Source organism: Muscardinus avellanarius (assembly GCF_963383645.1).
Source record: "Muscardinus avellanarius genome assembly, chromosome: 9".
NCBI lineage: Eukaryota > Metazoa > Chordata > Mammalia > Rodentia > Gliridae > Muscardinus > Muscardinus avellanarius.
In genome coordinates, this window is record NC_137795.1 from 22360784 (window position 1) to 22384791 (window position 24008).

The 24008-nt window shown below is 41.1% G+C and overlaps 1 protein-coding gene across 3 annotated transcripts in view; it reads right to left on the reverse strand.

The window, feature by feature from the left end:
- Nucleotides 1-8519: 8519 nt before the first annotated feature.
- The window catches only part of VPS41 (VPS41 subunit of HOPS complex), a gene marked incomplete at both ends in the record, with an annotated part of 185786 nt that continues 170297 nt past the window's right edge, over nucleotides 8520-24008 (reverse strand). For all 3 annotated transcript variants that reach the window (XM_080701307.1, XM_080701308.1, XM_080701306.1), the window contains 7 exons: nucleotides 8520-8600; nucleotides 9434-9513; nucleotides 11026-11070; nucleotides 11174-11273; nucleotides 18457-18593; nucleotides 20480-20620; nucleotides 22581-22635. In XM_080701307.1, coding sequence (XP_080557433.1) covers nucleotides 8520-8600; nucleotides 9434-9513; nucleotides 11026-11070; nucleotides 11174-11273; nucleotides 18457-18593; nucleotides 20480-20620; nucleotides 22581-22635 — 639 coding nt within the window. The remainder of the gene's footprint in view (nucleotides 8601-9433; nucleotides 9514-11025; nucleotides 11071-11173; nucleotides 11274-18456; nucleotides 18594-20479; nucleotides 20621-22580; nucleotides 22636-24008) is intronic.

Consider the following 24008-nt stretch of genomic DNA (forward strand, 5'->3'; position numbering starts at 1 on the left):
TTCCTCACCAAGGCTGGATTCTCCGTTTGTGAATTGGCTTCTCCACTGTTTGGTTACCTAGTCCTGGGAGTACTGTGTCACAAATTCTGCCATATTCCACTGGTCACAGATCAGCGCTGGTAGACATGGGGACCACAGGGACCATTTCAGATGTGGGTATTAAGCACGAGCTGCATGCTAGTGATTCTTCCTGTGCTAGTACTAGCTAAAGGATTTTCCACTTATCTCCTTCAACACTGTCGACATCCTCCAGGAAAATGCAATTATTACTCCATTTCATGTTTAAGGCAAATGATGCTTAGTACTTAGAGATGCTAAGTAACTTATTGGAATTGTTCTTAGTAAGTGATAGAAGGGAGAACACTTGGGTGTAACTTGACAGCAAAATTTTTTCTTACCCAAAGCCTGTTATTTCACTTATACTACTAACCCAATCTTCCCTAACCAATTTTTATGCAAATGATTTTTCGAGCATAACTGCATTTTATCTGTTACTTTAAGCATTATGAGGTAATTTATAAGGCAATTTCACTCTTGATTTATCCTTTGTGAGTTCCTTTCACACATACCTGTGTCAGTACACAGGACATGATGTAAATCAATCGTGAAGAAGTCAGGATAAATATACGCGTCTCTAAAACAGGACACACATTAAGATTAGGATGAAAGCTGGGTGACAAAATATAACCTTTGTGCTAAAATTATTTTAAAAACTAAAGGATAAAATCTGTACTCCATTGCCAAAATTTGTCAATATAGTTATGATAAATGTACAATTTGATATAGCTGAGATCACCCAGTCTTCTGCTGTTTCTAAAATCGGCTCAAAGCTTTTATTCTTTAAGATTTGTCTCTCAATATTTTTGAGAATATCAGAGTACTTATATTTGTGTGTGTGTGTGTGTGTGTGTGTGTGTGTGTGTTTGTGTGTGTGCGCGCGCGCGTGCACACGCATATGTGCTGCTAAGGATTGAACTCAGAGGCATTTTACCTCCAGGATACACCCCAGCCATGTTTTATTTTGAAACAGGGTCTAAGTTGCTGAGGCCGGTCCTGAGCCTGAGATCTTCCCACCAAAGCTTCTCAAGTAGTGAGATTAAAGGCATGAACCACCATATCCAGACAGGGTTTTTACATTCTTGCTGTTGCTGTGGATCTGAAGGCCTGCTCCACTCAAATCCATCTCCTGAGGCTCTTCATTTCTGTATTTTGTGGTACGTAGCTCCTGCAGGTGATACCCTTTTTGTACCAAACTTTATTGAATATTTGGGGGTTAGCATCAATCCAACAAAACTTGAATATTAATCTGTTCTTCCTTTTTAGTGTGTGCACTATAAATTTAATCAAGGAGAGTTCTACTACTGAGCTACATCTCTAGCCCTTTCATTTTCAAACAGGGTCTTGCTAAGTTACCTGGACTAAAACCTGTGATCCTTCTGTTTTAACCTCCCAAATACTGGAATTATAAGCGAGCAAGCTGGCCTTTCTTAAAAACCCCTTTGATCACCCAGGTTGGTGAACTCCCTCCCTCAAATCTTCACCTCGTAACTGCCCTCACCTTAGAGAACAGAGCAACTTGGCTCAGTCATCCCTGGAGCTCTGGTGTGCTCCAGCTTTAACACAGCTTCCCTGAGGGAAGAAACTATAGTGAATTTTGGCTTGAAGTCACATATTTTTCTTCATTCTCTTACTTGGACGATTATACCAGTGGTGTTACAAGGTGCAGAGAGGGTGACATACTTCAGGTTGCTAGGGACAGCTGGGTTTTATCTGCTAGCCTGGAGTAATTTTTTTTATAGTGCCTCCTTACCTTCAAAATACACTGGTCTGAGTGCAAATCATGATTACTCTGTTGTTGGAACTTTCAAAATATATCACTGACATGCCAGTATCAAAGCAAAAGGGAAGGCTGAAGCAATTTGGAATAACTGGGGCAAAATGTTAGATATTTATTTATTTATTTAATTTATGGTGGTACTGGGGTTCCTGGAAGCCCTTCTCCCTTCGGGCTACACTCCCAGACCTATATTTTTATTTGGAAACAGTGTCTCTTAAGCCAGTGTGGCTGGCTTCGAACCTGCATGATCCTTCTGTCTCTGCCTCCCAAGCGTGGGGATTACAAGCGTGTGCCACCATGCTTGGCAAAATGTTAGAGTTTTACAAAGAATGTTATATTCACTTATTTGAATCTAATTTATTAATTTATCATTAATTTATTAAGGTATCTATGGTGCTTAGAGCTAAGACCCTTGCCAATATCAGGATTTTGACAAGTGAATACAAAGGTTCATCTTTAGAAAGCTCCAGCATGACCCAGGTGTGGTGGTGCACCACTCTAACTGTACTTGTGAGGCTGAGACAGGAGGATCCTAAGGTCAATGCCAGGATCCTTGGCAAATTAGTGAGATGCTCAGCAACTCAGTGGGACCCTGCTTCAAAATAAAAATAAAGAAGGCTGGGAGTGTAGCTCAGAGATAGAATGCCCCTGGGTTCAATTCCCAAAGATTCTATACAGAACAGTATAGAAACTAGGGACAGCAGATGTGCCCACACAACCATCAGGTATCACGAAAGACAAACATAGGAACTACCAAGTAGCAAGGGGCAGAGCTGCCCTTCAACTCCCTCTTCTGGCTCTAATATTCCCAGCACTCAGTCCCTATACCCAGAGGAAGAAGGGTCTTGCTCCACCTTTTTTTTTTTTTTTTTAAATTTTATTGGTGCATTGTAGTCATACATCTCGATGGTGGAGACACACATGCACACATCACCCAATTAGCCCTTACACAATTCCCGCCCCATTCCCTCCTTTCCATGCTTGGCTTAGTGACTGACTTTATGTTTAAGTACATCATGTGCTTTAGAGAGTTGCCCTCTTTCCCCCTTCCAGCCCATCAGTTAGGCTGCCTCATTTCCTTTGTCTAGAGTTCCTCCTTTGACCCATTTTCTCCCTAGCTTTTACATATTAGGGAAAGTATCCAATTATATATATTTTTTGTGACTAACCTCACTTAGCATAATGTCCTCCTGTTCCATCCATATCCCTGTAAATGAAGTAATTGTGTTTTTCTTTATGGCTGAGTAAAAGTCCATGTGTACATATCCCACAGTTTTGCAATCCATTAATCTGTTGATGGAAATCTTGGCTGGTCCCATAGTTTGGCAATGGTGAATTGTGCAGTTATGAACATGGATACACATGCATTAGTTTGGTAGTTTGGTTTCCTTTCTTTTGGGTAGATACCCAGAAGTGGTGTTGCTGGATCAAATGGTAGATTTGTTCCCATTCTTCTGAGGATCCTCCATACTGTTTTCCAAAGTGGTTGCACTAATTTGCAATCCCACCAACGTCTTAGAGTTCCCACTTCTCCACATCCTTGCCAGCATTTGTTGTGTTTTAAATGATAGCCATTCTAGTTGGAGTTAGGTGAAATCTCAGGGTAGTTTTGATTTGCATCTCTCTGATTGCTAATGATGTTGAGCATTTTTTCATGCGCTTATTGACCATCTGAATTTGCTCCATCTTTTAATGGATAGTCAGTCAGTACCTTTTTTGCATCATGCCTAAAAATTCTGGCATATTTCTTTCCTTTGAAAAACAATTTATTTGAGGGGACACGCCATATACAGATAGCTTTGTTCTGCACTCTACAGGGAGGCTGGAACACAGACTGCTGTAGGTCAGGCTGGGGTATGTTGGAGAAGAAGACATGGAGACTGTGACATGAAGGTTCAAAGGGAAGTCTGGGCAGGAAACAGAAGAGAAGAACTGGACATAGGAAAAATCTAACAGATATTTTAAGCACTGGGGATAGTAAAGTATCTGGAATCTTGATACAGTCATTCAGAAAGGAAGATTAATGTAGAAGCTGAGTGCAGAAGAAAAAAAAGAAGTGTGGATATTGGCCAGGTTAAGTATTGCTGTTAAATAAAGAAAAAGAATCAAATATACTGTGGTTAAGATCAGGCACCCTGTGGACAGCCTGCCTGGGCTGCAATTCCAGTTGCATAATTTGCAGCAATGTCAAGGTGCTGAGCCTGCATGTGCTTTAGTTCCTTCCTGGTGAAATGACGATGATAAGGTTTTCACGTAGGCCAGCTAAGTGATAATCCAGACGACATATGCAGAGCGCTAACGTGCCTGCCACATAGTGACGGTGCCATGAATATTTGTTTTTATATTATTAAAACATGTATTTTAGCTAGATGTGGTGGCGCACCCTTGTAATCCCAGCATTCAGGAGGCTGAGACTGGAGGATCGTGGTTTGTGGACAGCGTCAGCTACTTAGTGAGGCCCTCTGCAACTCAGTGAGATCCTGTTTCAAAATAAAGAGTAAAAAATAGGGCAGGGGGTGTACCTTGGCGGTTGAATGGCCCTGGGTTCCATCTCCATACCAGCAAAAAAACAAAAACATGTAGTTTAACACTATTTAAACAACAACCAGCCAGGTGGTGTACACTTGTAATTACCACGCTTGGGAGGTGTAGACAGGAGGATCGCGCAGGTTCGAAGCCAGATGCGCTGGCTTAAGAGACCCTGTTTCCAAATAAAAATAAGTCTGGGAGTGTAGCCTGGAGTTAGAAGGGCTTCCAGGAACCCCAGTACCACACACACACACAAAAGAACAACCAGCCAGGCGTGGTGGCACACGCTTGTAATTCCCGCGCTTGGGAGGCGGAGACAGGAGGATTGCACAGGTTCGAAGCCAGCATACTGGCTTAAGAGACCCTGTTTCCAAATAAAAAAGTATATAAAATAGGTCTGGGAGTGTAGCCCAGAGGTAGTGTAAGACCCCAGCTGCCCCGGCATTTGGGACTTTCCGCCCCAGTGCCCCTGTTTACAGGTACTGGGACTTTCCGTTGCTGGGACTTTACTTCCCTGTGTTCCAGGAACTGGCTCACCACAGAAACTGTTGCTAACTACAACTGTTGCTAAGTGCCAAAAAGAATAATACCTGATAAACTACCCAATCCTAGTAAAGGTCAAAAGTAAGAACCAATGACAATGAAACACCTAATGCTTAATGTTAACTGTACTTTTGTGTTTTAAGAGTATAAAAGCTACAAGCTTCTGTTACTAGGGGTCAATTCCTCGGCTTGCGAGGCTACCCCAGCACTGATGAAATAAACCTCTTGCTGATTGCATCGACTTCTGCCTGTGAGTGATTCCTGGGGGGGAATGTGTGCTTCCTGGGGGCCGTCAGGTCCAACATTAGAAGGGTTTCAGGAACCCCAGTAGCACCCCAAAAAAAAAAAAACCAATCAAATTAACTAAAAATTCACTGTTAACTAAAATTTCATTGTTAACTTCTTGAAAATGTTCAAGGATGAACATCAACTAGTAGATAATTTTTCTGGTAAAAATAAACACAAAATAAAACTATCACAAGGTACCTTGAACTTGGTTGTTTCATACTCAGAGAATACCTCTCTTTAGGAGAAGATTCAAGTTGTGCAAGGTGGCTAGAATGTTCCTGGGCTCACTCCAGTGTGTACGCGCGCGTGTGCGCGCGCGCACACACACACACACACACACACAGGATTCAAAATATTCATGTACTTTTAGTTGGGCATGGTAGCACATCTACTGTAATTCCAGTATTTGGAAGGCTGATATGGGAAGACTGAAGGTTCGTGGCCAGCCTCAGCAATTTAGTGAGCCCTCCCCAATTTGGTAAGATCCTATTTCCAAATAAAGAATAAAAATAGGGCTGGGGTGTAGCTTGGAGGTATAATATGCCCCTGGGTTCAATCCCCAGTACTGCAAAACAACAAACAAACAAAATACTTTTTAATAGCCTTTCTAAACTCTAATATAAGCAGAGTAGGTTTTTTTTTTTTTTTTTAAAACCTGCCTTAAATTGGACTAGTTACACAAGAAAAAAAAATTAACTTACTAGCATTTTGATTACCTTTCCTTTTTTTAGTTTGTAGTGGTGCTGGGGATTGAACCCAGTGGCATTTTACGTCCAAACTTCACCCCGGCGCACCCATTTTATTGTTTTGAAACAGGGTCTTGTTAGGTTGCTGAGGCTGGCTTTGAATCTGTGATCCTCCTGTCTCAGCCTCCCAAGTACTAGGATTACAGGCATGTATCACCATGTCAAACTTACTTTGCTACACTGATTGAATACGTATAGATTAAAGAATAAAAAGACTTACCAGAACAATGAGATATTGTTTATTCAAAAGGGAAGTGATTCCAGGAAAGGAGTTAGAATCTTTATTAACAATAAAATTTATTTGATCAGGGATTTTTAAAATGTGTCGATAATTTCTGAAATAGTGAATAAACATATTTCATTATTTTCCCCTTAAATCTCTAACTCAAAAATGAAGAATATGTAGTTATCACTTTTTCCATACTTTTTATGTCCAAGTAGAATTTAGTAACTAGTGTACTTTACCTCTAAGCAGAGGATTTATTACTAAATTAGTAAATCCTGTTGGTTTAATTATAGAACTCTTCTTGAAATGAACTTGCTCAAATCCTAAGAGAGTGATATAAATCCAATAAGCTGGTTCTTTATATTAAATTGGTAACATTGAGCTGGGCATGGTGGTACATGCCTGTAATCCTAGTACTTGGGAGGTTGAGATAAGAGGATCACAGGTTTGTGGCTGGCCTCTGCAACTGAGCAAATGCTCTCAGGAACTTTAGTGAGATCCTGTCTCCAACTAAAAACTAAAATAGGGCTGGGGGGATATCTCAGAGGTAGAACTTCCCTGGGTTCAACCCCCAGTACCATTTTTTTTTTTTAAGAAAAGATAATATTGAAAAGAACAACAACAAGTTGGGCTTGTTTGCAAGGTTTTTGTGAAAGACAAATTTCCCTGGTAAAAACAAAAACTAGGAACTGGCAGTGTAGCCAAAAGAATACTAGCCTTAGAATAAAATAACACTGAGAAGGCCGAGGGGTACACTCAGTTACCATAGAGAAAACTTCCAGTTCTAAATATTTAAGACTAACAGATAAATCTGTTTCTGTTACAGGACTGTAATTCCAACATGAAGAGATGCACTGTGCTTTTCCTCTAAACCTGGCCCTAAGGTTTCTTTCTTTTTTTTTTTTTTATTGTGGATTGAACCCAGGGATGTATGAAAACTACACCCTACCCACTTTTAACTTTTTATTTTGCAACAGGGTCTTGCTAAGTTACTGAGGCTGACCTTGAACCTGTGGTCCTCCTACCTCAGCCTCGTAAGTCCTGGAATTACAAGTGTGCAGTACCACTCTCCGCCTAAATTTTTTTAGAGGGATGAGGAGGACTGCTCTGAGTTCAGGCAGTCACAGGCATCTCCTGCGAGACATCTCCATTTTGGTTTATTCACCAGTAAAACAAGGGATATAATTCTTCTTCCTGGGGATGCTACGATAATTAAATGAGATGCTGCTCATGGGAATGGCCCGGAGAAGCCAGGTCATCCACAGGTGCTCAGTGTTCATTAGCATCCATCCTCCCACCAAAAGGACAGAAGTGGAAAGCCGCAGTCCTTTCTGTTGCTGGGGCTAACAGCAGGGACAACGGTATATGTTTTTCACACTTCTACACTCTTGGAGGATGGTATATAACCAGTCAAAAACTTTAAGACAGTAACAAGTTTGGATTCTCTCCCTTTATTTTATGCTTGGTTCTACAAGGAGTTTCCATAGACGGCAAAACAGGATCATGGTTATGCCTAACCTCTAGCACTGGACCACTCCACTTCTCCTGAGAAAAGGTCACGTTTTTCCCCTTTACCAGCAAAACCTAGCCACATGCCCTCAGGCACTAAGATGCTGAAACTCTTGTGTTTCTAAAAGGAATGCCAGGCTTCCTGATTACAGATGTCTGACCCAGTGAAAGTGAGTCTTTCACATTGAAAAGAGCTAACATTGTTTAATTCATTCAGCAAATGCCGACTGCTTAAAAGGGCCAGACACTCTGCCAATTGTCAGAATGCACAGAACATATGATCAATAAACAGAGCTGCAGGACCCCAAGCTGCAGCCTGCTAATGTACTCCCAGGTGTTACTGAATAAATGACAATTTGCATGATGTTTCATTAAATGCTGATTAGAAGCACATAAAAGCCAAGCCCAGAATGCAAGAGTTGTTGCATATGGAAAGAAGGTCCGAGTGTGGGGAGTGGCTTGCTGGATATCTGCAGCTGGTGATGTTCGCCAACAGTTAGGACAATTCCCAGTAGTCCACTTCATGGCTGAATAGTTTTACTCAGGTCTAAAATATTCATTTCTAACTCAGAGACTTATGTTTCCACCACTAAATGACAAGCCCAAAACGATGCAATAATGACTATGAACCCAAATATTCCAAGGTATGGGGCAAGCACCCACTTTTTTATCAATTGCAAAGAAAAATGTCTAGAAGACAGGCACAGATGAAGGAACCGGTGCTCAGCATCACATACACACTAATATATCTCTTATCGGCACTGGTGTCAACCAACGCTTCTGCTGTTGCAAGAACAGTCTCGAGAAGTGCGGCGCGGAGGAGACTGACAAGCAAACCATTCTATTTTTTCATCTCCAAAATTGCACTTCCTGGTCCACGGTTCTTTGCACTGCAGATATTGCAGTATTGTGCAGGAGAGTTCTAAAAATGAAGTGAAAACACAGATTAAAAAATATCTTCTCTACTAGACTTTAATATTAAAATTATTAGCATTTGCGGTGTGTGCAGAAGAAGCATGAGGTGGCACTCCCTTTTTTGGAGATTATTTCTGGCTCACAGAGGAGTCACTGTACTGCTACTCTGCGATTCAAAGGACTCCCCACAACAGGAGTTTCATTGGCCTGGAGGAATGGGACTTACAATTAGGGGTGACAGCTTCCTGGTACATAGTCAGGTTGAGAAAGTCCCACGAGATATAAAATGTTCTGTACTGTAGAGCTCTAGAGCTCAACAGTCATCCACTTCACCTGAATGAATCACTTAACCAAGTATATTTTATAACGTTCCCTACATTTTTTAACATTAGAAAAGTTGACAAATTAATTTCTCTTATGCGCTATAACACTATGGTCATCCCCTGGCATCTAAGTGAGATGGTTCCAGGACCTCACTGGGTACCAAAACCCACTTGTGCTCCAGTCCCACAGTAGTTGCCTGTAACTTATGCACATGCTGTATACACTTTAAATTGTGTCTAGATTACTTAGAATATCTAATATGTTGTAAACATATTACATATGATATGTAAACAGTTGTTACACCTTATTGTTTAGTTCCATGATGTTACATGATGGAATCCCTCCCATCCCCAATACTTCTGGTCTGAGCTTGGTTGAATATAAGAATCCAGACTCCATGGCTACAGAGTGCCCACTGTATATTAGAACTCAATCCGCAGAGCCCTCGGGAGGGCAAGGTTCTGAGCACACGCCCCCTGACAGTAGCTCCTCTCTGGTGGACAGCTGCACACTCACCATGCTGGGCACGGGCAGGCACTCCTTGTGGAACATGTGCCGGCAATGGAAGACCACCATGCTGAAGGGCTTAGCTGCATCTGGTGGAGACAATAAAGGAGAACTCAGTGCAACAAGAGACCAGGACACTGTTAAACCCGGTTTGACTAAAAGTTCAGCTGTGGTTTCATTTTCTAGCAACAAGCTGCCTTTGGAGAATTACTTAGTTACAAAAGTATTCCTGAGCCAGGCATTGGCTTAAGAGACCCTGTTTCCAAATACAAAGTATAAAATAGATCTGGGAGTGCAGCCAGGAAGTAGAAGGGCTTCCAGGCTTCCAGGAACCCCAGTACCACAAAAACAAACAAACAAACAAACAAAAAACCCCCCCATATATATAATGTTTATTCCTGAGTAGTGGGTATGCCCAAATGAGAAGCAAGCATAATCACCTTGCAAGTGTGATCCACAGGCTACCTGCTTGGCCTCTGTGTCAGCTACCCAAACTACATAGGGGTAGGGGGGACAATTCCAAAGGAATGCAATGATATTTATTTCAAAAACTAGTGTTGCCGGGTGTGGTGGTGCACGCTTGTAATCCCCGCGCTTTGGAGGCTGAAACAGGAGGATCCAGAGGTTCAAAGCCAGCCTCAGCTATTTAGTGAGGCTCTCAGCAACTTAGTGAGACCCTGTTTCCAAGTAAAATATAAAAAATAGGTCTGGGAGTATAGCCCGGAGGTAGAAAGCCTCTAGGTTCCACCCCCAGTACCACAGAAAACAAAAACAAAACAAAAAACTAGTGTCAGTATGCATTACTGCCTATGTATGCCCAAATCCTCCCCTCAACTTACATTAACATTTATATACCACATTCTGAAATTATATTTGTGGCTTTATAAAAATGCCTTTCCTTGGGCCAGGCATGGTGGCTCATGCTTGTAATCCCAGCATTAGGGAGGTGGAGACCGGAGGATCACAGTTGTGGACAGCCTCAGCTACTTAGTTAGGCCCTTTGCAACTCAGTGAGACCCTGTTTTTTTTTTTTTTTTAAAGACTAAAATACAGGGCTAGGGGTGTAGTTCAGAGGTAGAATTACCGTGGGTTCCATCCCCACTACTGCAAAACAAACAAACAAACAAACAAACAAGCCTTCTCAGTTCACCTAAGGCCACTCACTGCTTAGACCTCTCATGGAGGCAGCAGTGGGCCCAGGTTAGAATGGTAGGCTGCGGCCCGTGGGGCACGGCGCTCCAGCCCGGCACACCCACCCTTATGCTCTTGCTGTATTTCTGGCAAAGTGCAGTGTCCTCAAGAACTCAACTGTACAGACGAGGTGCATGGGCTTCGTGTGCTGCTTTCTGTTGGGAACCCTGCCTCTAACACTGAAAGCTCACCTCCTCCCCTGAGCACACTGTAGTTTTTGACAGTAACATTTAAAAATCCAAGTTGGCTTCATCTATGAAAGAACCTAAGTGAATGGACTCCTCATGCCACTGCCCTACTAAATAATCTCTTAATGCGGAGTAAACGGGAGGCCAGCGAGGTGTTTTGGACTTTTCTATGAAGCATTAATATATATTTGAGAAATCTGTTTTTTTTTCCAACTTTCTCACCTGTTGGGAGGATGGGGGAAAGGCATGATTCACAGATATTCTCCTCTGTAAAAGAACACACATACTTTAGATTAGGCTCTGCTGGACCTCGACTCGGCCTCTCTGAAGCAAGGCATACAGTCTTTATGATTATCTCAGTTTTACATACCGTCAACCAGAACACCTTTCATTTGAGTTCGGTGCATTTTCTTCAGTAAGGACAAAGAGTCAGCAACAAGAATTTTCTTGCAGCCTTCACGAAGCAGAATCTAATGCACACATTTAAAAAGAAAGTATTAAAAAAAATAAAGAGAAAGCAGTCTTAAATGAGAAAGCAGTCTTAATACTGGGGGAAATGTCTTATTTGGAATCCAGAAACTTTATGGGTTTGAAATACTCCAAAGAGGCAGTTACTGGGTTTCTTGCCCACAGTACCCTCCTCCCTGCAAATCACAGCCAGATAGCTAGAGCCATGACTAAGTCATGACTCTCTGCATGTTGTTGTTTTTAAAAGTCACACAGTGATTCCTGTAGTTCTTTTAAAATCAAGTAAAAATTCCAAAGTCTGGCAGAGAAGGCTATTTCCTACTGTTGTCTTATAGGGCTTCCCCATATGGATCCTCCCTGGCACTCTGGCTCCTACATGACTTGGTCATTCCATCTTCAGTATTTGTCGAGGATGAAAAACCTGCAATTCTAAACCATCCATTTATTCCATAAGTCCATTTATTCACCGCACAAATGCTTATAGGTTCCTCTCATGCGGGCACTGGGTGTGATGATGGGCTGAGCAGAGAAGCATGTCATTAAGTGACTGTGGGTGCTTGGGGCAGGGCGTCCCTTGGCTTTATTGATGTGGGCGTTTTGCTTCCACAGGTTTGAGGTGGGAAGGCAAATTAGGAGGCCACATCCATGGCCCCCCAAGGCAGTCCTCCGTGACAGTCTCCCACAGCCCTGTTCACCGAGGCATCCCCAAGGCTGGCTTTGGGAGAATCCAGCCAGAGGCCCATCGCCCTGATTATAGGAAGGCAAACATTCAGAAAAAACAGAACTATCAAGATTACAATTCTATACCTGTTATTTCAAGTACTGACAAAAAAGATATTACATGATTTTAGTGTTCTTACATTAACTGACAAATTGCCTATGAAATTTTCTTTAAAATTCTCTTAGAAATGGATATTTGGATACATTTAAAATACCAAAAACTTAACAGACTTTGTTAAAGCATACAAAAAAGAGAAAAATAATAAATATACTATGAAAGAGATGTGGAGGGAAATACACCAAGTGATGTGTATGTGTATCTGTATCACTTTGAATTTCCTTATGATACATGATTACAATGCACCAATAAATGCTTAAAAATATGCAAGGCATATTGACATCAAAAAATTTATAAGCAAATTAAGTAAGGCTGCTTAGCCTCTAACACCAAAATAAAAAACTTAAAAAAAAATAGCATCAGTCCCAACATCTCTGGTGAAATTCTTAAAAAAGACATGGCCCACAGCATGAATAATACAGGGGTAAGGATGAAGCCACAGTCTAGACAGAGCAGCTAGGTCTGCAGCCTAAAAGGAAAACAGCTAAAACTGCAAACCAAGAAGGAGCCATCTCCCCAGCAGGATTACATTTTCTAAGTAAGTACAACCCGTCTGCCTGCAAAAGGATTTTTTAAGGAAAAACTTCAGGATTCACAGGCAAACAGCCAGAAGGAAAAAAGTACACAAGTACAGCTCACTGTTACTTTTTCTGTCATTTGATCAAAATCCAAGCCTCTAAGTCAGAAGAATAGAAAAGCATTTCAAATATCATGGCCATGGTAGCAGGCACAACTACGAGAAAACGTATGGAAAATATCTACAAGGAAACTGCAGTTCATTCTATAACATCTACAATAATTGAAGGCAATCAAAGGAGCAAAGCAGAAGGCTACAGGATTCTACGCATCACTACACAGGTGTGCTCTTCAGTTCCCAGGCAAGTTGGGTTCTGGTGATTCATGGACAGTGTGCTGTTGGCACTGACCTCACCCCCAAAAGCTGCTATTTGGTATTTCCCCATGAATGCTTCATCACAAAGACCTTGCTGGCTGAAAAGTCAGATGCTGTGGTGGTTGGCTGAGGAGGCCGTCTTTGAGCCTTCGGGACCTTAACACTCTTCAGTTCTGGTGACTAATGCCGCCCAAGGCCCACTCATCTTAGCCTATCTTCTGGGCCATGGGCTACCCCTCTCACAGCCTCCTCTCGGTCCTTGCTGGCTTGATGCTCGTACAGAGAGTGCATATATTATCTCCTGCTACCAGGTTTCTAGTTACCAGAATGGCACTGAGCCATTGCTGCTTCTACTCTGTACACTATCTTCCATACTTTGTTCACATTCTCAAAATATGCATTATTAAAAAAAAAAAGAAAAATGACAGCCAAGTCTTTACCACTGAGAATTAGCAAATCTGTTAATATTTTGCCATGTGCTTCAGATTGGCTTATTCCAGAAAATGAAGTGTTACATACACAGCTGACACTTGTACTCCACAGTGCCTCCTTGCTCACATGCATACATCTCCAACTTTGTAGTGTGTATCCAACTAAAATATGCAGCTGCAAGGGCTCACATCATACAGATCTGGTCAAGGAGTCAATACCAAGCCTGGGTAGCCGCCCATCCTAGTAAGCCAGGAAAAGCCTCGGTAGGAAAAGGCTTTCTGCCTCCCACATCTTCCTGCCTGGAAAGGGTTGTAGACACAGCATCTGTATTGGGGCCAAGAGGCCGCAACCCTGAGGTGCATTCTTCTGCTGATAAATGTTTAAGCTGTCATCGGAAAAAATGCCACCCAAAAGACTGCTGAGTTTCAGGAATTTCTATTTTAAGGGTCACTGAATTTTTAGCTGGCATTGCCTTGTTTATAACGCACTGCTCATCATAGAAATGTAAGTGACAGAGCACTACTTGGCTTTGTAAGGCCCAGTACAACACAGAGCTGGGCTGAGAAGTTGCCCACTCCTTTCTAGTTCATTCTTTTGGCCACAACACTATGGGATTTGAATTTTACTTGGAAAAGCTTTGCTTCTGGTTGGCAAACAGCATCAGAGATGAACGACAGAAATAAGACAGGAAAGATGGACTCTATGGTCTGAGTTCAAGACAATTTTATAAAAACAACTGTTTTTTTTTTCTTTTATCAGTGCCTTGTAGTCATACATCTTAAAGCGATGCAAGATGATGGAGGCATACATGCACACATCACTCATTCAGTCCTTTCCCAATTTCCACCCCATTCCCTCCCCCTTCTCAAGTTTGGCTTACTGATTTACTTTGATGCTTGTGAATATGCATATTGTACATTAGGAAGATTCCCTCTGCCCCCATCCACGTTTCTCTCAGTTAGGTTGCCGTATTTGCTCATCTATGGTTTCTCTTTCTTTTTCTAGAGTCCTTCCTATGACCCATATGCTCCCTCGCTTCTGCATATTAGGGAGAGCATTCAATTTTTTACTTTTTGTGACTGACTAATCTCACTTAGTATACTGTCACTGAAATTTAAAATAGATCAAAGAAGTGCACAGGACTAAATTGATTTTTTTTAAAAAGCTACAACTTGTTGTCAGGCCACCTACCTGTGTTACCTAAAAGCTTTGTTAAGGCCAAACTAAAAAAAAATTAAAGGAAAGAAACAAACCTATTTGATCTTAAATTTATTTTTGGAATTTATAAATTTAAAAAGTATCTCTAGACTGGGTGCAGTAGTAGGCACCTACAATCCCAATATTTGGGAGGCTGAAACAGGAGGATTACAAATTTGAGGCCAGCTTCAGCAACTTAGTGAGACCTTCAGCAACTCAGCAAGACTCTGTTTTGAAATAAAAAGGGCTTGGGGGTTTTATGGATTTCAAAGCCGAGAAGATGTGGGAAAACAAGAAATATGGAATTGTAGCAAACATAAATGCTGGAACATAGCTTCAGTGGGCACAGAGATGTTTGGAGTTATTTGGGGGAAAGCAGAGGCTGAAGGATGTGTACTGACATTTCCAGGAGACACCCTGATTTAGGCAGGTTGGTTCACAGCAGGGATGCAGGAAGGTCAGCTAGGGCCGGTTCCTCCACACTGGCTACCCCTTCAGGAGCAAGTCAAAACAGCTGCCACATGTTACCCAAAATGAAAAACTAAGGAACTAAGGATCTATCCTATGAGAAGACTCTGGGTGGTGACAGCGAAGACAGTCCTGATAGGAGAGGCATGCGAGACTGTCAGCGAACCTGGGCTCAGACCTAGCTCATCCCCTTTCCAGGGTTATCGACCCCTGTGAGGCACAGACAACCCCTCTGTGGAGTGTAGATGACAGCTACTGTCTCGAGGATGAATTACTTGTCAAGTAAGACTGCCTAGGTATTTTAAAGCAAGAATGCTGAAATTAAGGGGAAGTTAATTTCCCCTTAATTAGGAAATTAATTTTCCTCCAACAGCAGAAAAAGATATAAATGCTAACTAAATCCTTAATTTATAATTGAAAATACTGATGTTTATAGCAGCACAACTCACAATAGCCAAATTATGAAACTAAATATCTATCGACAGATGATTGGATAAAGAAAATGTGGTGCATACACACAATGGAATTCTACTCTGCTAGAACAAACAAAATTATGACAACTGCAGAGAACTGGTGGAACTTGCGAATATCAAGCTAAGAGAGATCAGCCCACCTCAGAAAAGCCAAGGGTGGTATGTTTTCTCTCATTTGTGGAAGCTACAGACAAAATAGGAAACAAAAGGCAATTCAGATAGAGAGAGACCAGGAGCACAGTGGGAGCGGACTAGGAGAGTGAGGTGGAGACGGAAAAGGATGACTGAGGGAGGAAACGGTTCAAATAATGCTAATGTGAGTTTTACAATGATCCCTAATAGGTTGCCTACAGAGAGAGAATTAATTAATGGACCTGAATGACAAAGAGTAGTGCTTTCCCATTGGGGGAAAAGCTAGACCCTTTTTTCATTCACAAGTAAGAAGCACCCCTCAGAATTTTTTGAACATCTCTCAAGAGAACATTTTCTCTCTGCATCCTCCAACAAGCCTGTGCGTCGGTGGTGACAACAGGACAGCAGCTTCCACAGGCTCTGCCATCGCCCTCGACATCTCCTCCTCTCCCTTTTCTGCCATCACCCTCAGCATCTCCTCCTCTCCCTTTTCTGCCATCGCCCTCAGCATCTCCTCCTCTCCCTTTTCTGCCATCGCCCTCAGCATCTCCTCCTCTCCCTGCGAGAAGTAACTCCTCGGTTGGTGATTCACTGGCAATAACAGCTCTTTGGACCCACTGGCTCAACAGTTTCAAACCTCCATAACACACTGCCTAACTGCCCAGTTAGATAGCTTAAAGAAATGCTCTCAGTATATTTTAAAATATAATTAAGAGAATAAAATTTTTATATAGCAGTCAGTCATGAGCAAATAGTTTTTATGTTAGACTTCCATTTTCTATCAAATAATAATTTTATTTTTACTTCCAGCTGACTCACAACTATGAAATACATTCATAAAAGATGAATGTGCAGTGAGAGCACAGTGGTGTTCATGAGTGTAGTTCTCTGGAGTAAGAGCCTAGGATGAGGGACTTATCAGGTGGCTTTGCAGGCACTGTGGGCGCTGACAAAAGAGAAAGGCATACTTTGCATCTCAGAGGCCAAGCTTCACGTACCACTACTACAACTTCCTCAGGGTGGAGTTGCACAGAGCTGCTTTAGTGGCTTCTCAACAAATTTGGACTTAAAATCTGGAGCAGATCCTGGCACACCCTGTGGTATGCCTGAGGACTGGTGGGGTGCAGATCACTGTCAGCCTCACTCACACCCAGAGGTATAAGGCTGGGTATTGAAACCACTTTCACAAAGCCCAATTCTAATCTCAGAGCCAGTGACTCCCCTGTCTGGACCACTGTTCTGCATTCACAGGGCCCTGCTCAAAATGTGAATCTTCATGCCATCTCTCTTCACCTGTCCACCCACTCCAGTATTATTTCCTTCTTCTCTTTTTCTTTCTCCCTCCAACAGCCTTTCCCCTGGGTTATCTGCAAACCCCCAAATCCCACTGGAAATAAAGACCTGCATAATTGTTTAGCTTTTTGCAGAACAGGTCCTTGGCCTTAACAGTTTCTCTCACTAATCCCATTTCCCACAAAGCTCTTGTGAGGAAGGATCCAGATCTCTTAGATCCCCACTTGCAGGAAAGATTTATCCTTTACAGCTGTGCCATCCCATGAGGGGGCCATGGATCCAAGATCACATGGGTAACATCCCAGTTCACTGAGGATGCTGGAGGATGGCTTACGGTAATCCCTACTTGCCCTCATTTCTCAATGTGCACTTAAGTGACTCAGTAAAAGTCTCTCAGTTTCTTAACTAATTCTACTCCAATAACCTTTACTCTCACCCCACTTTTTAAATTCATCCACTATGACTTTGGGAATTTTAGTGTTGATAGTATCCCATCCCCTGGCATAAGCTGCGGCTCCTCCAGCTGTGCCATTACTTGACATCCTTCACATCTATTCTCGATGACACAGACCCTCCTCTGTTCTTCTCCGAGTCCTGCAGCCATCACCCCAAGTCAGCAGGTGGAGCCTCTACCCACACCCTCCACAGTGATCACTGGCCTAACAAATGCTCATCACAACCCACTTCTCTTACAACCTTATCATTTGCTTTAACTTGCAAAAGCATATTGTGTCCAGGAAAGCAATTTCATTCATTATAACAAAAACTCATTTTAAAGTAAATTAAGAAAATAAAGCAGTCTAAATTTTTAAGGCAATGTGTTTTACACAATTTCAAGTTATTAAGCAAACCATCAGCATTCTGAAAAATAGCACTGCTTTTATCCCTTTAAGAAAAAGATTAAGATGGTTTGTAATTAGCATATTATTTTATAAGAAAATAATGGGTTGCATTTTTCTTATCATGAATTCTGAATTAACAGGGATAATGAGGCGTTACTACTCTAATGAACAGCCATGTTAAATAGAAGCCTGTATTTTAAATTGTTTCAGGTAAAAGATTACTAAATGACTTCAAAGGAAAATTAGTAAATTATTGAAAAATATTTTTATTCCTTCCAAATGGACACAATACTTATTCTCCCTAAAAATATCTGAGCAGCCTGATCTAACAGCCATTGTTACTATTCTTACTTCCTCAATGCCATGCTATATTTACCCCACAAAAGCAGACGTGCTTTTTGAATGAAAAGATTTGGGGTCATTAGTCAGATGGCTTTCCTAAGTAGTGACGTTTCTACTTTCTCTATCTGAACAGTTTTTCAGCAATGTGGGTCTAAATAAAATGTATCTTTCAAATGCAAAATATCTGATTAATATCAAATATAAACCTTAGAAATTTTTACCCAGAACTGAATCAACTCATTTGGCACGCTCATTTGCCTAAGAAAGGATGCTTACTTGCAAATTGTAGTCCTGAAGAATTTTAACCAAGGAATCTCTCAGACTGGGTATCTCCATTCCCTCCTTAATACGGTGAATCAGAAGAATTGGGTCAACGTGTGTGCCAATGTTGTTTAGCAAGCCAGTGATAAAAGCTGTGAAATATCACATAAAATAATTAACATTTAAGTAATGTTATAATGCATTCTATTTGCACACACAGCAACTTTAGATCAAAAGTAACTGAAAAAATCTATTTCTGTCAAAGTAAATGTTAAAACCATTTGAATTTCTAAACTCTCAAGGCTGATCTTCTTTTAAGTTTAACCTTCTAAAATTTTTTTTTTTTTTTTGGTGGTACTGGGGTTCCTGGAAGCCCTTCTACCTCCGGGCTACACTCCCAGACCTATTTTTAAATTTTTATTTGGAAACAGGGTCTCCTAAGCCAGAGCGGGTGGCTGGCTTCAAACCTGTGCGATCCTCCTGTCTCTGCCTCCCAAGCAGAGACAAGCATGCGCCACCACGCCCGGCTTTAACCTTCTAAAATTTTAAGAATTTCCCTCAATACAAAGGAGAAACTAAATGAAAACAGTTCAAAAATAGTTGGATAAATGGTTTGGTTATACCTTTGTTTACACTTTACAAACAGTTTGTACTGTCAAAGGGGTGCAACTAATATTTACTGAGGACTTCTTATGACTCAATTATTAGGCATTTTCCTCCAATATTTGCAAGGTTGGGATGTTATGTGGTCATGGGTTTCCATTTTAAAGACAAGGGAAATGGGGTGTTTAATTTGCCTCGATCACAAACCTATCAAGTAATTATCCAAAAGTCAAACCCAGGCCAGACCCCAAGTTTATGATGTGTTCTATAAAAAATATTTGGCCTCATTAAGATATATATATTTGTTTAAGCTGAGGGCCTTGCTAAACTGAGGCTGGCTGCCAGCACGCAATCCTCCTGTCTCAGCCTCAGAAATACTGGGATTACAGGTATACATCACCACAATGGGCTTTCTTCAAGATTCTTAAACTAGCTTAATGTGGTGACACATGCCTGTAATCCTAGTACTTGAGAGGCTGAAACAAGAGGTTTGCAGTTCAAGACCAGCCTCAGCAACTTAATAAGATTCTCAGTAACCTAGCAATACACCATTTCAAAATATAAAATAAGATAAAATAAGGGCTAGGAGTGTAGCTCTGAGGTACGATGACTCTGGGTTCAATTCTCATTACCAAAATAAATTAAAAAAATAAATCTATCTTAAACTACCACTTTATCGTGTTAAATTCTTTGCATTTCCAAAAGATAAAGTCATTAATTTCAGATTAAAGTATATACATGAACATAAAATCTTCCTACCCACACCAAACTAAACCAACCAACCAACCAACCAACCATTACAAAAAAGGAGAGAGGGGAGACTTTAAACCACACTGCTTTTTCCTTAATCATTTCTGTATTTTTAAAAAAGGACTTGGGTTATTGGTAGGTGACTACTTTTGTTTATTTCTTTCTAAAACAGAAGGGGATCCAATACAAATGATCGAGATGAGGACTAAATATAAACTGGTGCTACATTGATAAAATGGGGCAGAAAAGACAACAAATATTGCAATGCAAACATCCAACCATGGTCAGTCTCCATTAACAGTTACATGTTTCCATAAAGGGGTATTTACTTTCACAATAAATGCTCGCTGTATATAAACTAAAAACAAAACAAAATCCCACCCAATCCAAACCATATGACATTTATTCAATTTGGTGCTGTAGGTAAAAAATATGTCTCATGGGAACAGAGTTAATAAGCTGTATCACCACATGTTCTTTGCCATACTCAGCTCATAAAAGTGATGAGGTTCCAGTTCTTTTCTGCAGAGGAGTATCAGAAATTCTTACAACACAGCAGGCTTATTTTTGTTGTAGATATTTCACCACATTTTCGACCCAATGTATCCCGAGGTAATTCTCACTTTAGACATAACTGGCTACATTAAGAGAAAACAGTTATAATTCAGATGGCTTCTCTGCTTACGTGGTTTGTCGATGGAATATAGGATCAGATCTTCCCAGAGTTCTCCGTCATCTTGCTCCTTAGCAAACTCGATTGCCTTATCAACATCGTGCAATTCTTCCATTATCATCTTCAGGGCACTTCGGCTATTGCCCATTCGGCCTAGGCGGGGTGAAGAAGTGAGACACAAAAAAGGAAAATATTGGAGCTCTAATACGTGGAAGCTAGGGAGAAAAAGGGTCATAGGAGGAACTCTAGACGTAGGAGTAGAAACTATAGATGAGCAAATAAGGAGGCCTGACTGAGGATGATGGGAGGGGAAGAGGGAAGTTTCCTAGAATACATGATGCACATTCACAAACATATCAATGTCAACCACAAAGCCACACATGAGGAGGGAAGGGGAGACAATCGGGTGGGAATTTGGTAAGGGCTAAAGTGATAGGTGCATATATACCTCTAACATCCTGTACTCCAATAAGATGTATGAGTACAGTGCACAAATTAAAAAAAAAATTTACAAAGGCTAAGGCAAAAAAAAAAAAAAAGAAGAAGAAGAAGAAGAAAAGACAGGTGGTGTGGTGGTGCATGAGACTCTGCTTAAGAAAAAAAAAAAAGACTGAAAAGATAGGGCTGGGGGTGTAGCTCAGAGATATAATGTCCCTGGGTTCCATCCTTGGTAGAAAGAAAAAAAAGTACTGTGTCTAGGTGGGTGTGGTGGTACAGGCTTGTAATCCCAGCATTTGGGAGGCTGAGACAGGAGGATTGAGATTTATGGACAGCCTCAGCTACTTAGTGAGGCCCTCCGCAACTCAGTGAGACCCTAAGGAATATAAAATTGGGCTGGAGGAGTAGCTTGAAGGTAGAATACCCCTGGCTTCCTTCTCCAATACTGCAAAAAAAAAAAAAAAGTGCTGTGTCTTAGTACGCATTAAAAAACTACAACACCTGTGGAGACAGGAGCCAGAAGACTAGGGATAGCTAACAGCTACAGTTTATTAAAAAGTTCTCTCACTCCAAAACTCCAGATTCATTTTATTTTTTTTTTTTACCTCTGAGCTACACTCCCAGCCCTATTTTTTTATTCTTTATTTTGAAACAGGTTCTTACTAAGTGGCAGAGGACCTCACTAAGTATCTGTGGGTGAGCCGGGCGTGGTGGCGCACGCTTGTAATCCCCGTGCTTGGGAGGCTGAGACAGGAGGATCGCACGGGTTCGAAGCCAGCCTCAGCTGCTTAGTGAGGCTCTCAACAACTTAGTGAGACCCTGTTTCCAAATAAAATATATAAAAGAAAAAGGTCTGGGAGTATAGCCCAGAGGTAGAAAGCCTCTGGGTTCCACCACCAGTACCACCAAAAAAAAAAAAAAAAAAAAAAAAAAAGTATCTGCGGGTGGTGGCAAACCTGGATCCCCCTGTTTCAGTCTCCCAAATCCTGGGATTACAAGTGTGCCCCTCCACATGCGGCCAAAACAACATATTCAGCTGTATTTCCTCTATATATTTAGGGTGTGAGTTTGAAAATGAAGATTATTTCCTAGTAATATAAGCTACTATAATAAAAAGTAAAACTATCAACCCCTCTACAATTTTACTCTGTTGTGAGGTATGATACAATTTTACTTGATCTTATTGCTTTTATTATACATTAGTAGTTTTATTTATTTATTTATTTATTATTTATTTATTTATGGTATTTATGGTGGTAGTACCAGGGATTGAACTCAGGGTATTCTATCTCTGAGCAATACCCTGGCCCTATTTTATTTTATTTTTTATTTTGAAACAGAATCTTACTAAGTTGTATAGGTCTCAATAAGTTGCTGAGGTTGGCCATGAACCTGTGATCTTCCTGTCTCAGGCTCTCCAAGTATAGAGATTTGGGATTACAGATGTATGTCACCATGCTCAGCTAGTATTACATTCTTTAAGCAGTATTTATTGAACAACTTTTTGTTTTTCTACTGTGCTCTGAAATCTCTTATTTTATGTAGTAAATTACTATACAAAATAGGCCTGAACTTTTATTACATCATTATGAAATTTACATCTATTTTTACTCAATTTACATCAGGTTTCCACCTCATCAGGCTGTTTATGGGAACCAAAATTAAAGTTACTTACTCAGAAGATAAACTGTCTCTTCTACGAAATTTCTCTGCTGACAGATCTCAAGAGCCTTCAATTAAAGCAGAGTAAGAATATCACAATGAGCTCCAAACAAGAATAACAACGAATAGTCATTTCAATTTACAAGCATGTAATAATTTTTCCATTGCTTTCCTTTAACAACAAAACAAATCAAGCAAACAAAACACAAATCTCTCTGGGTCTTGTACTCATTCACCTCTCAGAGTTATTGAACCCTACACGATTTAACCGATAACCTGTTTGAAGCAACTTAGAACATTCTGTGAGCAAAGGCAGAAAACAGAATGTTGTAAGAAAGCACCTTTTCTAAGTTTTCTCTCTTTATGCTACTTTAGGTTTCTTTATAGCAGAGATTCCCAAATCTATTGTCATCATTAAACTGTTTTCTTCTACTAGAATGTAAGCCCCATGAAAGTGCTGTTTTTCACTGTTAACATCTTCCTGGTTTTGAGCATACCATATGCCACCAAACACTTGTTGCCTAAGTGAACCAGTGCATGCATTTATTGCCAGATCATGGGTTTAAAATAGAATTCTGTTCAATAATCTGTCAAAAGAGAGAGAAAAATAATCAAAAAGTATCAAAAAGGGGGAGACTGAGCAAAGAAATGAGGAACGACACAGATATCAGCACCTTTGCAGTCTAGAAGACACGCTATGACGATAAGTAATTCTTATCACAACACTTTCTATACTCTGTGCTGGGTGCTAGAAGGCCAAGTTGGATGGAGATGTAGAGGTGACAATAATGAAAGTGTTAACCATTACACATGAGAGGAAAGGAAAGAGGAGGAGGTTTAGTAGGACTGAGGCAGCATGACTACACCCATGGGAGCTCAGAGTACAGGGGTGACAGAGCCCTGAGCACACGTCATTCCATGGGCAGGCACCGTGCGAAGCTGCATTCAGTCATTTCGTGAAAGTGCAGAGAAAAGGCGGCGTCTAAATCAGATGCAGTTCCACAGGAAATCCCTACCTGACAGCCCCCTGCTCACCCCTTACACTGTTCGCTCATGCTCCAATCCAAGAGTCATTGTCGTGTCCTAAGGCATCAGAAGCCGTGCCTGGCCTTCTAGAGCAGCCTCGTCTCCTGCTCATCTCTCCAATGTGTTCCTCTGCCTGAAATGTTTCCCTCTTCCCCCACTCTCCACCCTAGCAAGAACTTCAGACAAATCTTCTCATGGATCCACATCAGGCCAGATTCTAGGCATTTCCTTCAGCCGTACCCTCTGTGCACAGCTTCACAGTGCCTTCCATCACCAGCTCAATCAACTTGCTTATTTAACTTTCCTCTGCCGGGACCACACGCACTCTTGGCTTTGCACAAGGCCTGGCCATAGCACGTATGCAATATATATTTTAGAAAAATGAGCAGGCAGTAAAGGCTTAAGGAGCAAGTTT